The sequence below is a fragment of the Schistocerca gregaria genome, chromosome 6 (genome assembly GCF_023897955.1).
Source record: "Schistocerca gregaria isolate iqSchGreg1 chromosome 6, iqSchGreg1.2, whole genome shotgun sequence".
Classification (NCBI taxonomy): Eukaryota; Metazoa; Arthropoda; class Insecta; order Orthoptera; family Acrididae; genus Schistocerca; species Schistocerca gregaria.
The window spans coordinates 248710915-248725582 of record NC_064925.1 but is presented as its reverse complement, the minus strand read 5'-3'; the positions used below and the strand labels follow the sequence as shown (position 1 = coordinate 248725582).

Sequence of the window (14668 nt, the reverse complement as noted above, 5' to 3'; positions counted from 1 at the left end):
TAGCTAATATCATTATCTCAGTTTAGCCCACTCGAGTCTGGTCTGACTGATTTACTGTAGCGTCTGAGGTCTACAGCAATACTTAGACGTCTCATGGTTTAGAGGAATTCAGACTAAGGAGTAGATTCGGCTCTTAGGAGATACAACGTTGTAGGCATCTCAGATGTGAGGAAGTAGTGAACTGTATTCTATAGGTACTGATTTGGCTTTTCCATAGTTCTCCAAAATACTTCAGGTAAATGTCGGGATGACTTTTACTTTAAGGCCACAACGAGCTTCGTGCACCGTGCTTGTCGAGTTTTGCATGTAATTATGTAAATGCCTCACTGTATGAAATACCTTTGTTTTGTAATGCCACGACATCCTTTTAAAAATGATCCATTGATGAATAAAACTACTATTACTGGTATCACTACTACCACTATTCCTCGAATTGAAGAGAACTGAACGGCCGGTGTGGCCGAGCGGTTCTAGGCGCTTCAGTCTGGAACCGCGCGACCGCTGCGGTCGCAGGTTCGAATCCTACCTCGGGCATGGATGTGTGTGATGTCCTTCGGTTAGTTAGGTTTAAGTAGTTCTAAGTTCTAGGGGACTGATGACCTCAGATGTTAAGTCCCATAGTGCTCAGAGTCATTTGAACCAATTAAAGACAACTGACATTCCATTCCGCTGAATTCAATTCTGTCAGCTATGAATGAGAACACCGCTTCTTCTGCGCTGATAGCATATGCTGCTTGTGAATTTCCATGCAGCAGAACCGCGTGATCTTAGCACAGACTGTCTTCACCCACGGTAACTGCCCAGAGTTCCCTCGTACGTGACTAGTGGAATCCTTTCACGATCACCTTCCGCATGCCATAGTTGTGCAAACAACCTTTTGGTTTTCATTTTCATTTTGTATTAGGTTTGATTGTCTTTTGTTGTAACCATCTTCATTCATAATGTGCTGATTATCGCGTTTATCAGCCTGGCACTAAAATCGACTTTGTGTCGAAGTTGCTGTATATAACGGTTCTGGTATTCCGCTACATCTCGTACGGATATTGTGTAATCTCCGGAAAACGCTTCCTGAGGTGAACAACTCCTTTTACTTGCTGCAGGTGATGTATCAAACGTAATTGACGATACTGGACACACTGTATTAACCCTCAAACGGTACTGTGATTGGAGACGAAATAGATGGTACGGTCGAGTAGAATCCGACCTTCTCACTCTTCGATGAGGTTTATGTGCATATAGGTATACAGTAAGTAATATTATTGAAGAATATAGTTTATTGATAGTATGCTACATGACAAAAATCATTTTTGTAGACATAACAGTAACCAATGGCTCTTAGTGGCCGTCAAATCCAAGTCAAAGAACCTACACAAAATGAAACATGATTCCTGTCTTTGACGAAACACAATAAAATATAAATTAAAAATGAAATTTTTCTAGAAATAGAAAGGTATATCATATATCTGTTTCCTCAATAGAATCATCAGTCACACACCTAAACACAATACTCTTTTATGCTCACCACATAAGCATGAATTGCATTTGACACAAGATTCATTTACCTTTCTGTCTTTCGAAGGATCACAAACGTTATATCTTCTTCGTTTTGTCCGAAAATTCTAATTGTGTGCGGTAGTGGATTAATCCTCTTCTTTTCCTAACACCTTGGCAATTGTCATACGAAGTGCTCTCGAAATACGTGGGTTCAGCATTCTGTGTTCCATCAGGTGTGTCATCAAACCCAACGCGTGCACGTACTGGGAATGAATCTTGGTTCGTATTAAATTTGAATAATATGAAACTGTTCACAGTTGCGAAGCCTAATATTCCGAAAAAGTGTCTCGATGGACACCTTTGGGCTTTTCATTTGGTAGTCTTGCCTTTGCAAAGTTTGTCTAACACGTGCACTCCACCTTTTGTTAGGTTATAGAATTCAACAATGTCTGGCTTGCTTCATTCATCGCTCATTGTTCCAGTGTGGTGCATGGCTGGCATCAGGTTAACTTTTTATACTCTACAGATATGAAAGAAACCAATATTTTGTTGTCTTGGTAGACGAACTTGACGGTTCCAGCTGGGTCCGGTGACAACATGGATGATGGTATCTCACGCTTATTTTTACGTAGTGCACCGACTAACGTAAGTTTCCGCTCAGACAATTTCTCTGCCAGCTCATATGAAATGAACCAGTCATCAGTTGTCACATTGCTATTGCTCCCTGTCACTGAGTCCGTAAGTCTAAGAACATACTGAGTTGGTATGGATAAGTTATCTTTGTTCTTTGTTTGCTCTATTCCAATATACGGAATGCGTGAAATGAAATAGAACGTTCTGGAGTCACACAATGAAACTATTTTCAGACCGTATTATCAGCTTTCGATGGTATAAACATACTAAAGGGACACCGACAGCGGAAACTCAATAATATTTCATCTACCGTCAAATACTCAGACACGGGCTATAATACTGCAAACAATGACTTACAAAAGTATCCCATATCTCCCGAAACGCAGCAAATTTATCTTTAGTCTTTCTCGACTCCCTAGTACCTTTATCATTAAATCTCATGTTTTGTAGGAGGACTGTAAATCGTTTTTGTGACATAGCACAGGGAAAGATCGATGGTTCAAACATCTCGGAAAACACCATCTTGGCATAAGCCAGAATCTTTTAAGACGCTGCACACAAACAAGAGACCAGTTCTATTTCGTTATTAGTATGACGAGCAAATTTTCCCTATCATTTCATCGGTGATCAAAAGAGAAATAATGTATTTGTATCTAAAATCCCTCGCGCCGTCCCTTTAGGTCCAGGCAGGTGAGTAATCACATTTGAAGAAGAGGTTCATGAATATTTTGAACGTAAAGGCTTGTCGGTCCAGATTGTTTGCTCGTCCCTACCTAACTCAAAATTTCTACCGTCTGTTTCTTCTTCTTCTCTCCTGTACTTCTTACCCAAATGATAACACACGAAAACAGCTTCTCCTATATCACTGTCGAGAATACCTCCATCTTCAGATTCTGAGACAGACTCTTCCAGTTCAGTGTCACTGTCGTCTGAAGGATCCTCCTAGCTTTTCTTCCTTTTATACTGTAGACATGTAATAAGTGCAGTTTAGTTATTTTCTATCTTTCTGGCGCTGTAGTCTTATTGGATAGCAATGCATTACATTTTAGGTGTAATTATCATTCATACCAATCTGTCGCCAAAATTTAGTAACTAACTAGCTCACTGCCTGGAGTTTTCTGGTTACTCATTAATTCCAGACTTAAATTATGTGGGAAAAAGAATAAAATACCTCAGTTAATTTTTATATTTTCAAAACCAGAAGAACAGCATACAAAGTATAAAATAGAATCCTTTACACGTTTGTTGAAATACTAATTTAACACAAAATGCATTACATATAAGAATGTGTTTATCTATGTCCAGCATCACTCCTCGACCGATTTCAGCCAAATTTGGCATACGAACAGCACACTTCATGAGTATGGCTGCAGTGATATAGCCAGGAAATCGTTTTTCAGCCCCTGCTGAGGTGTCTGCCTGGCATTATGGGTGTGTTGTATGGACATAGCATTGGCCTGTCTCATCAACGTGCTTTACAGGGCAGTCTACATGTGAGGGACAAGAAGTTATTTTCAGCCTTCAAAGTGTAGGCTGCCCTGCATGACAGTCATGTTGTTTTAGTCTAGAATCGACCTGCTTTCCCAACCTGATTTACATGGCAGCCTATACAACAGGGGCATGTTTAGACTGCCCTGCATGACTGACATGTTCTAAGAGTAGTATTAACTTGTTTTATCGACCTGTTTTGCAGGGGCTACATGAGCATGGCGGGGGAAGTTTTAGATGGATAGAGAAGGGGACGAATAGGAAGAGAGTGGGTAGGAGGAGACGTTTACAGAGAGGAGGCAGGAGGATATGAATAGCCAGAGGAGGGAAGAAGGAGACGGATAGAGACAGCAGTCAGGAGATACAGGAGATAGACAAGGAGAGCTGGACAGAAGGAGGTTTAAAGAGAGATGGGGCAGGAATAAATGGACAGAGAGAGGAGGAGGAAGTGGAGATGGACAGTGAAAGAGGAGTAATGGGGTGATCGGTAGCTATAGAAGGGTAAGGAGGAAATGGAAAGAGTGAGAGGGGATGGGGAGATTGGCAGAGAGACAAGGTGTAGGACACAGAGTTGGGGGGCGGGGGGGGGGGAGGAGATGATCAGAGAGAGAGAGAGAGAGAGAGAGAGAGAGAGAGAGAGAGAGAGAGAGACGGGGAGAAAGGTTAACTGGACAGAGAGGGGAGGAGGAAGTAGACAGAAAGTAGGAGAGGGGAAAAGAGATAAATAAAGGGGAGAGGAGGAGATGTGTGCAATACATGTCGTGCAATAGTGGGCAAATCCATGTAGATAAAGCTACTATAATACTTTTTTTGGCTTCTCCACCAGTTGCAAGAACAAATAACTTATTGGATTAACCCACTCTTGAATGACAAAAAAGCTCTGTTGGAAAAACTTGGAGATATGAAATTCACTCCACATTACAAAAAACCACCTCTGTGATTTATTAATTGTGAGCAGGAAATTAGTGTCATTACGTAGTGTAACCTCTTGGCGGTACAATGAGGATCCATCGGATTGAAGGGTGGCTGTGGGATACAGACTTGCTAAGTGTGTTTTGCTAAGTAAGTATATACATACCAAGTTTTATTGAAATTTACCAAGACATTCCAAAGCCACATTAGAATAAATTTCATGTACACAAATTAATACCTGAGTTATTATTAATGTTGGTTTGGTGTAAGTTCCGCTAAGTCATGAATTTTTACATACAGTAACAAGGTGTATAATGCATAAGTGCTTGTGCACATTGAAACCTCAGCCACGAGCTACCTAAACGGATTCGAAAGACAGTGAGCATGTTCTGTACGTTAAACCATTTTAAGAGTGAAACATCTAAGAATTAAATCCGCATCAAGTTCGCCTAGATTAAATTGGATAATTACTATTGTTTTAACAAAATCGTAATACTGCAAATTGCAGAAAATGCACTCATTTTGACATGCAGATGTACATAATTGTCTAATACAACCTATGAAGGGCATAACTGTCCAGATACTTCCATGATGTGATGATTTGTTTTTCTGTTACAGCCCTTTCATCCGCCCAAAGCTGGGAAAGCTACACGAGGCCTCTTGTATGGTGAGTATTAACGCTGCACGTTAAACATGACACTAGCCGCGAAACTAAAAAGTAGATACAGTCACGGGTAACTGCTAGTCGTACAATGAACCCTCTGAGAGATGGGTGTAACGACAAGCCTAGATCGCATTTATCTTCTCTTTCAATTATTTTGAAACTTCATGACTTATTCCGAAAAAAAACGTATTCTCACATTCAGTTGTACAATTGTACATATTTTCTCTACCGGCTTCAGTTCTAACAACCGTCTTCACAGGGTAAAAACAGCATTTTAGTTTAAAACATGGATGAGAGAAAACCACCTTACACGTCTGACCAGGCAATGTTAACAAAACATTTCGTAGGTGGCTGTCTACGGCTGTTAGTATTTTGGAAAGTGCATATTTGAATCATTAGCTGTACAACTCTAATTATACACCTTTTTTTTCTCCTGAGAAGATCGTTGTTTTATCTGAAAGCGGTAGAGAGTAAATATGCTGGTGTTCAACGTATGGCGCAAACTTTTTTTTTAAATACTTAACAGCTGTGGACAGTAAACTAACAAGAGATTATGACTTATACTTTTTGAGGGCAAATGGGACTGGAAGGAAACAAGATAATTGTGTCGTTAACTTCAGTCGGGAATGCTATGAACATTCTCCAATAAATTTATCAAAATTTGACGCTAGTTTGGTCACCCAAAAAACTGTTATTCAATGAGAAAACAATTTGTTCCACCATGAAGTTAAAATATTATTACTTTTAAAATGAAGTGCTTTATTTTCCATTTAATGGAGATCAAATGAATAATGATGTTCCCCTAACGAAATGTGAAATACAAGAAAACCTGGATTTCTTAAGAATAAAACAAAAAATGAAAGGGCAATTGTAGTTACTCTCAGAAAGATGATTGCATAGCTAAGTTATGTCCGTGCAATAACCTGTAGGTGCAACAGCTAGAGGTCAATTAACTTAGGGAAATGCAGCCGGGTGACGACGCCAACAGCTGCCGATATTGCCAAAAGCACACCCTCTCACGGCAAAACTGAAAATGACAGTTGTGCTCCTGTCGAAATGTCGGCGGTTGTCGACGAGGTCACCCGGCTGCATATGCTAACTTACCTGAACATTGTATGCGCCGGGAGAAATGCATATCTCACAACAGCTAAAGAGTTATAGCAGTGTCAAACTTGGGCAATATCTAACATATCTGATTCTTTGCTCAATACCTTAATTGTTTACCGTTCCAAAACTTTATGGACAATGGATGTCGATATTATATTGTCCATGCGGAGCACTCTCTCATTCAAGGACAATGGTGACTTTGTATTGGAAGGAAAATCCTGTATCCAACTCATGACATATGTGACAGACTAAAATTTATATAGTTTACTGTTCATATAACTAATATCAAGTAAAAAAAACTGAGCAGCCACAAGAGTTCGATAGTTTGGGGAATAATTTGTTGAAACTGACAGACTGTCGACCTATCAGCAGAAAAGTTGCATTTTAGAGATATCCTAGCGAATATGGCTTTACAACATTTTTTAAAAGTAATTAGCGATATTACCTGTTGTACAATGGGAATTCGGGAGTGTTAGTGGATCATTGTTAGCGTACGAGTATAATGTGCTTAGCTTAACACTCCTATGTTATAAAATCTATGCATAGCGTCAACGACGCAATAAACAAAAGAAGGTAATGCCAAGAAACTAGTCCGTAAAGGGTCGTAATGACGGCTACTGAAAACAAGGAAATAGTTGTCCTGCTTGTATATATTAGGCATGTTTCATGGCCACATTCTACCGGCATTAAAATCACGATTCTGTGAATATTCTGCTATTTTTAATTAGTGCGCTTATTTTCATGCAGCTGTGTCATCACTGAACTCGAACAGAAGCAGAAAAAGATTGGATAACTTGCTGGCTCTTGAACAGAATTCGACAGTGCTCGATTTAAGCATACCGGTTGTTTGGTGCAAACATCTGTGTTCATATTGCGTTTAAAAATAAATTTCCTCCCAACATACGATCGAAACTAAACTATCAAAGAGCTGCTTGCCTTAAATAAAGAAATGTGTTTGTTAGCCACATACAAATATCTGAAGCAAGTCTGATCGTTAATGGTCTGTGAAGCCGCATTTAGTTTGTGTTTTGTGACCTTGGGGCATCTGAATGAAAAACCTGTTCTGTCAGGGCTTAATTTAGTTTTTTTTTTTTTAATCTTCAATATTTCTGCTGGTCAGATACGATGTTCCATATCTTTTTCCTTATAATCGATTGAATGCACTGTCACTCATCATGGATTATGTTACTCAATCCTAACTTTATTTCCTCCTGCAATTTTCATCTTCTAATTATATAATCGACATCAGTCTCGGAAATTACGCGTTGCATTTTCCATCTAGATAGCCTTTTTCAAGCCTTTCCCACCTTGGTATTATTGTTAATATTATGCGACTTGCCTAATGGCAGAACTAGGAACATGATATGTGATTTTTCTTCATTTCTCCTGTATTTTGCATTCTATTGTACTGTATCGTTTCTCTTCAATCGTCCAGTGAGCGGACTGTCTTTTTCCGCGACCTGGGGCACTTTCGAACTCGCTTCACTGACACAGTGCAGCCAACATTTCTTTCTGAAGGCGATCAAGTTCATGTTGCTTCTGCCTTCCGAATCTCAATCATGAACGATATGTCTTCAACAACTCTCCTTCATTGGGAAACTTATTTGCCCACTTAACTTTCTTCAGTTGTCACCAGCATCATAAAACAAAATTTACATGTTTAACATATCCTGTATTCTCAGGATGCAAATTACAAACCACAAAAAGCAATGGTCCAAATGCACGAGTAATTCCACATATCCAGCCTCTGTCTAATGGTCATTTACTGTCCCTTCTTCGTGAATGCAAATCTGCGATAGCGATTTGTTATCTAATTTCTTTAGTGACACGGCAAATATCTATAAACAGAACACAAGTTCTGAAGTATTTCAAGCACTGGACATTTACAATAGTCTTTTTTCAATAAGATAAAACTTTTTCGTTTTTATAAATTCTCTTTAATTTCTTACTTTTATTAACCTCCATATTTAAATGATTTACTTCTTCCACAGACCCTTTACAAATGTTATGATTGCTTTATTAATGCCTCGCCAGCAAAAACACTTTATGAGCATGTTCCGTATTTAATTTTTTTTCATCCATAGTTTCGAAAGTCGTCATGTTTTTGTAATATTGTCTTACTTAACCACAGTTCATATGCTTCTAGTTTTTTTGGATTTCCTTATTACTGTACGTGGATTATGCATAATATGTCTTCAAAAAATGCCATGTCAGAAAATGTTTCTTATTCCCATTTCCTTCCTATGTGGATTCCTTCGTCTTTCTTGAAGGAGGTTAAATATTACGTTTCCGTTGTAAATAAAATAATAGTGTTCTTCTTTCTTTCATTATATTAAATGTCTCTGTTTTCAATGACAGAGATCCTCTGCTTTACAGTTTTTCCCCTTGGAATATATATCAGGGATACATCATTGAGGGATTTAAGGTTTGCAGACTTCTCTCAGTTACGGTTCCACCAGCAATTTCAACTCCTTCCTTACACTGCCAGAAATCTACGTTCAGAGCTACACTAGGTGATCAAAAGCAACCGGACACCTGGGTGAAAATGATTTACAAATTCGTGGCACCCTCCATCGGTAATGCAGGAATTCAGTAGGGTGTTGGCCCACCCTTAGCCTCGATGGCAGCTTCCACTCTCGCAAGCATACGTTCAATCAAATGCTGCAAGGTTTCTTGGGGGAATGCAGCCCATTCCTCACAGAGTGCTGCACTGAGGAGAGGTATCGACGTCGGTCGGTGAGGCCTGCCACGAAATCAGCGTTCCAAAACATCCCAAAGGTGTTTTGTAGGATTCAGGTTAGGACTCTGTGCAGGCCAGTCCATTACATGGATGTTATTATCGTGTAACTACTCCACCATAGGCCGTTCATTATGAGCAGGTGCTCGATCGTGTTGAAAAATGCAATCGCCATCTCCGAATTGCTCTTCAACAGTGGAATGCAAGAAGGTGCTTAAAACATCAGAGTAGACCTGTGCTGTGATAGTGGCACGCAAAACAACAAGGGGTGGAGGCCCCTCCATGAAAAACATGACCACACCATAGCTCCACCGCCTCCGAATTTTACTGTTGGCACTACACACGGTGGCAGATGACGTTTACCGGACATTCGCCACGCCCACAACCTGCCATCGGATCGCCTCATTGTGTACCGTGATTCGTCACACCACACAACGTTTTTCCACTGTTCAGCCACTCCTTACACCAAACGAGTGGTCGTTTGGCATTAACCGGCGTGATGTGTGGCTTATGAAATCCAAATTTTCTCACCTCCCGCCTAACTGTCGTAGTAGTTGCTGTGGATCCTGATGCAGTTTGGAATTCCTATGTGATGGTCTGGATAGATGTCTGCCTATTACACATTACTACCCTCTTTAACTGTCGGCAGTCTCTGTCAGTCAACAGACGAGGTCGGCCTGTACACTTTTGTGCTGTATGTGTCCCTTCACGTTTCCACTTCACTATCATATCGCAAACAGTGGACCTAGGAATGTTTAAGGGTGTGGAAACCTTGCTTACTGACGTATGACACATGTGGCACCCAATCAGCTGACCACATTCGAAGTCCGTGAGTTCCGCGTAGCGCCCCATTCTACTCTCTTACGATGTCTAATGACTACTGAGGTCGCTAATATGGAGTACCTGGCAGTAGGTGGCAGTACAATGCGCCTAATATGAAAAAAGGTACGTTTTTGTGGGTGTCCGGATACTTTTGATAACGTAGTGTATAGTGCTGAGTAATACATGCCAGCCTTTATTCATATCCACTCCCTCGCCCCTGTAAATTAAGGTCACAATTGACTGTTTACATGCTCAGTCCAATACTTTCTGTCACTGGTGTTTTTATACAGACAGACTGTGTCACAGTCTTCGTTTATTCGGCCTGAAGCTAAAATACTGTAGCTACCTCAGGTATAGATCTTCCCGAAACCAGACTTATAAAACACTGTTGACATGTTTTTTTCTTTCTGTCTGTGTATTATCCTACTTGCGAATGCTACATCCTAGATCGCAGAAGTACATGAAATAAAATGTCACCTCTACCAAAACATCCTTTGTTAGAGGCTACTAGTATGGGAGGATTAAAGCTTCATCTTCAGGCATAATTCCGTTTTAGCGAGGAAAGTTTCAACCACATGACATGAAAATTTCCTCAAGATGGATCGGTCGTGTTTAATAAAGAACGTTGTGGCAGAGGTGGAACTTGCTGTAATTAATAAACGTCATGGACAACTCACAAGTAAATAAGCTTGTAATGAAGATAATTTATGACCCGTGGGGAAAATAACACAGATGTTTCCGACACATATCTCTATGCTGTTATCGAAGGGCAGCTGCTATATACATACAAGAAATGAGGGACCAAACATTTCAAGTGAGTGACACAACTGTTGCCAAATACGTGCACTTGCCAATAGAAATTAATTTTTAAACAGTAGCTTCCTGTAACCGAGATTGCTGCCATGTTGGCAAGATTCCCCTATGCCATTAAGAGCACGGGAATAACGAATCATAGCATCGTCCAAACTTGGCTTGACCTTCGCCAAAATTAAAGAGCTCAAATAAATGTACAAGACTTAAAAGTATTTGTTAACAGTAATGTAAATATTGTTGTCTGTATATCTGTATATGTGTGTGTTTGTATGTTATGTTCAGTGTTCTGCATCGCAGCTTTTTGTGGTTGTAGAGTAAAAAATGCAATGGTCTCAGAATTCAGAAGATAGCTATTGACATTAATGTGCGATGTCTTTAAATTTTATTTGTCTTATATGCCTCATATAGCGGTCTGAATGAGTAATGATATTTGGTCTGTAGAGTATCTTTTTATCTCTCTTAGCTCTTGACAGCCTGTCCGTCAGCAAGCAGAAAGGGCAACATTTTTATTGTTACTATTGTGTTATAACTCTGCTTGTTACCCCATTGCAGTAATCAATGATTTGGTAATGGACACAGTCTTTCTGTTGAATCAGTCAGGAATAATGAAGTTCCAGTTAACTTTCACCAGTGAGACAATTGCAGTATAGAGCAGTCCAGGAAACAGATTCTCGTCTACTACGTTAGTCTAGGTGCAAGAAATAGACCGCTTATCGGCAAAAGTTATGCATCTCAAATCGCAGAGAAATCGATCCATATACACCAAAAAACGACTGAAACACAATTAGTTTCTGAATACAGGATGAAACCGAACTCCACTGACAAAATTTCGGAGGTTGTTCAGGGATGTTCTTGGAGTATTGTCAAAAAAGAGTACCATACATAAAAATTTAATTTTTCGATCAAGTCCCCATTTAACTGGACTCAAATTTTATCTGTGGTCTACCTTAACAACAATACAACACTACTACACCACGTTACAAGTTAAAATTTACTGTACCCTCGTTCTTGCTAGTGGAGGTGTGCCTCGGGTCGCCCTCGCGTTTTGATGGTACGCTTCAGTCGTCTTTGGGATGAGTTACGAATTCTTTCCAATGCCGCCGAATCATCTCCCAAGTTTTGAAAAGAATGTGTAACTCAGAGACTTTTCTCTAACACAGATAAGGCGTGGAAAAGCCACGACCGAAGCCCTGTCCGTCTAGTGCCAACGTGAGAGTGGCTACTAAGATTAAATTTATATTTCCGATCACACATTCGGATCGCTTGAGAAATTCAGAATCAAGTGAGATTAGTCATAGTTTTATCGACGTTATAATTCAAAAGTCAATGCAATTAATTAATGAAAACATTCTATTAACTCAGTTTTCCCCGGCAATCTGAGACCACCAGTGGCCACGCTGAATAGGAAACTATCGACTGGCAGCGGCGGAGAAAATTTTGGGACCACAGATTATATATTCTTCGTTATGGACAAAATGGTGAAATTGTACAGGGGTTCTGAGCCGTTACTTTAAATCTGAAACCACTGCTACTTTATCGTTCAAGGATATAAGGCTTGCCCGCTTACGCAGAATTGACGGCGCTGGATTGCCCCCGACTGTAGAACTGGGAGGACGGCCGTTATTGGGCGGAACAGGTTGTAAGCGCCAAACTCGGTAAGCCGCCTTCACACGCAGCCAATGTAAAGCGCGTCTCTGCAGCGCACTGATCCTATGTGGTACCTCTGCGCCGCTTTGATCTGTCGCGCCGCAGCGTTTTGGTTTCGTCATGGAGTCTGATCAGCTATCCTTTAGTTGTCTTACTGAATATGAAAACAAAAAAGAGGTAATCTAAAAATAAACCCTAGGTGCCGCTTTTTCTCGAAGAAATAGTTAAAGGTTCACTTAAAAGGAAGCCAATTTACCCGGTTGTTAGGCATCTAAAAATTAGAAACATACAGGCGTACTTCTGTGGGTGTGTACAGTTCTATGCAACTGTCCTTCAGACGTGCATGTATCTCTGAAGGAACAGTCACTGCTGAAGATCTGCTGTCGTATTAAACGATACAGGAATCATACGAACGCTGCGAGCACTGGGACGTAGGCTCTATGACTTATGGGAGTGCTCGGATAGCCAAAGTGGATAAGGCGACTGCTCGCGATAAGCATGGATTCGGTTCCTGAGACGGCGCAAATTTTCATGTCTTTATAGGATATAAAATCGTATTCGCAATTTGCGAATATATTTTATAATTTACTACGGCCTTAGATCGTTAGCAGTGACTGTTCTTTCACACATATCAAACACGACGCCTGTCTAAAAAATATCCGACCTTTGGCCAGAAAAAATATTTCTAATACCTGATCGGTTTGGGACGCTAATCCCCTTCAAAGTAGGCCCCTTGTGCTTGTACACACTTAGTCCACCGATCCTTCCACTGCCAGGATCACCTCTGGAAGTCTTCTTTTGGAATGGTGCTTAGCTTCGTCGTCGTGTTCCTCATTATCACTTCTCTATTCTCAAAACAGGATCCTTTCAGTGGCATCTTCAATTTTGAAAACAACCAGAAGTCGCAAGGAGCCATGTCTGGAGAGTAGGGAGGTTGGCGAACGGATGTAATTTCATGTTTGGCCAAGAAAGTTTGGATCAAGTGGGATGAATGTGCGGAGGCGTTGTCGTGATGCAGCTGACAGTTTTTCACCATCCACATGTCTTCTGAGCCAAACTGCGTCACGGAGTCGCCGGAGAACATCTTAATAGTAACTCCTTTGTCACTGTCCGTCCTTCCGGTGCGAATTCATGATGCACACTTCCACCGACATCGAAGAAGACAGTCAGATTCACCTTGATTTTCCTTTGCACCTGGCGCACTTCCTTTGGCCTTGGAGACTCGGGATGCTTCCATTGCGACGACTGTCTTTTTGTTTCTGGATCGTACCCTTACACCCATGACTCATCTCCAGTTATCACAGTAATCAGAAAACCAGGATAAGTGTTGGTGGTGTCCAGAAGGTCCTGTGCAACGTCAAAATGGAGGTCTTTTTGTTCCGGTGACAACAACTTGGGCATGTATTTCGCTGCCACTCGGTGCATGTTCATATCATCAAGCAAAATTGCATGTGCAGAACCTTTGCTCACTCCAACCTCTTGGGAAATCTCCTGCACGGTCAAACGACGATCTCCCATCACCAAATTTTGCACCCTCTCAACAACAGCTGCACTCTGAGCAGTTTGGGGCCTGCCAGAAGGCTGGTCAATCTCCGCTGATGTGCCGCCATTTTTGAATCGGTTGAACCACTCCTTAATTTGTGCTACACCCATCGCATCTTCTCCAAACACTTGCTGCATATTATGAATTGTTCTTTGAGAATTACCAAGCTTTTGACAAAATTTGATGCAGTATCTTTGCTCAACGCGTTCAGCCATCTTGAGAGTATCGGTAATCAGACAAACACGTTGTGTAGCACCTCACTCAGCGACCGACAGGCAGCGACTGACGCGATGAAGGCGGGGACAAAATTCACGCATGCGCATAAAGGTGTCTTCCTATACTGTGTACAGTGGCGCCGTGCTATCATTTCTATTTTGCGTGGGAAAATCAAAGGTCGGAAACTTTTTAAACAGACCTCGTACATTTGTACTAACTACGGCAAGACTTCATACAGAAGCCAATGTCAGCTCAGAACCACACAATCGGAGTTATACCAAAAATTACTTGTTTTCGAACCCACTTTTACTGGACCATTTTTGCCTCTGTTATTGAGTACTTCCATTCCCGTCGGTTTCCGCTATTAATAACAAGGTTCGATCAATAAATAATGACCAACAATTTTTTTGTTCTCGGAACTTGTTTAGCCTTAAAAGTTAAAATTTGGTGACAGTGTCAATCAACATTTCTTTTACGTGAATTACATAATCTCAATCACGGCCTATGTCCTTATGCCAGCGTTGTGTGATAGCATGTATTCCCTTTTGGTAAAAGCTCTTGTCCTGTGCTGGTCGCCATGTTTTCACTGCAT

At 40.8% G+C, this 14668-nt stretch overlaps 1 protein-coding gene across 4 annotated transcripts in view; it reads left to right on the top strand.

The window, feature by feature from the left end:
• Positions 1-14668, top strand: part of LOC126278568 (protein unc-80 homolog) — a 953735-nt gene that overhangs the window by 124854 nt on the left and 814213 nt on the right. For all 4 annotated transcript variants that reach the window (XM_049978772.1, XM_049978771.1, XM_049978773.1 and 1 more), the window contains exon 3: positions 5146-5194. In XM_049978772.1, coding sequence (XP_049834729.1) covers positions 5146-5194 — 49 coding nt within the window. The remainder of the gene's footprint in view (positions 1-5145; positions 5195-14668) is intronic.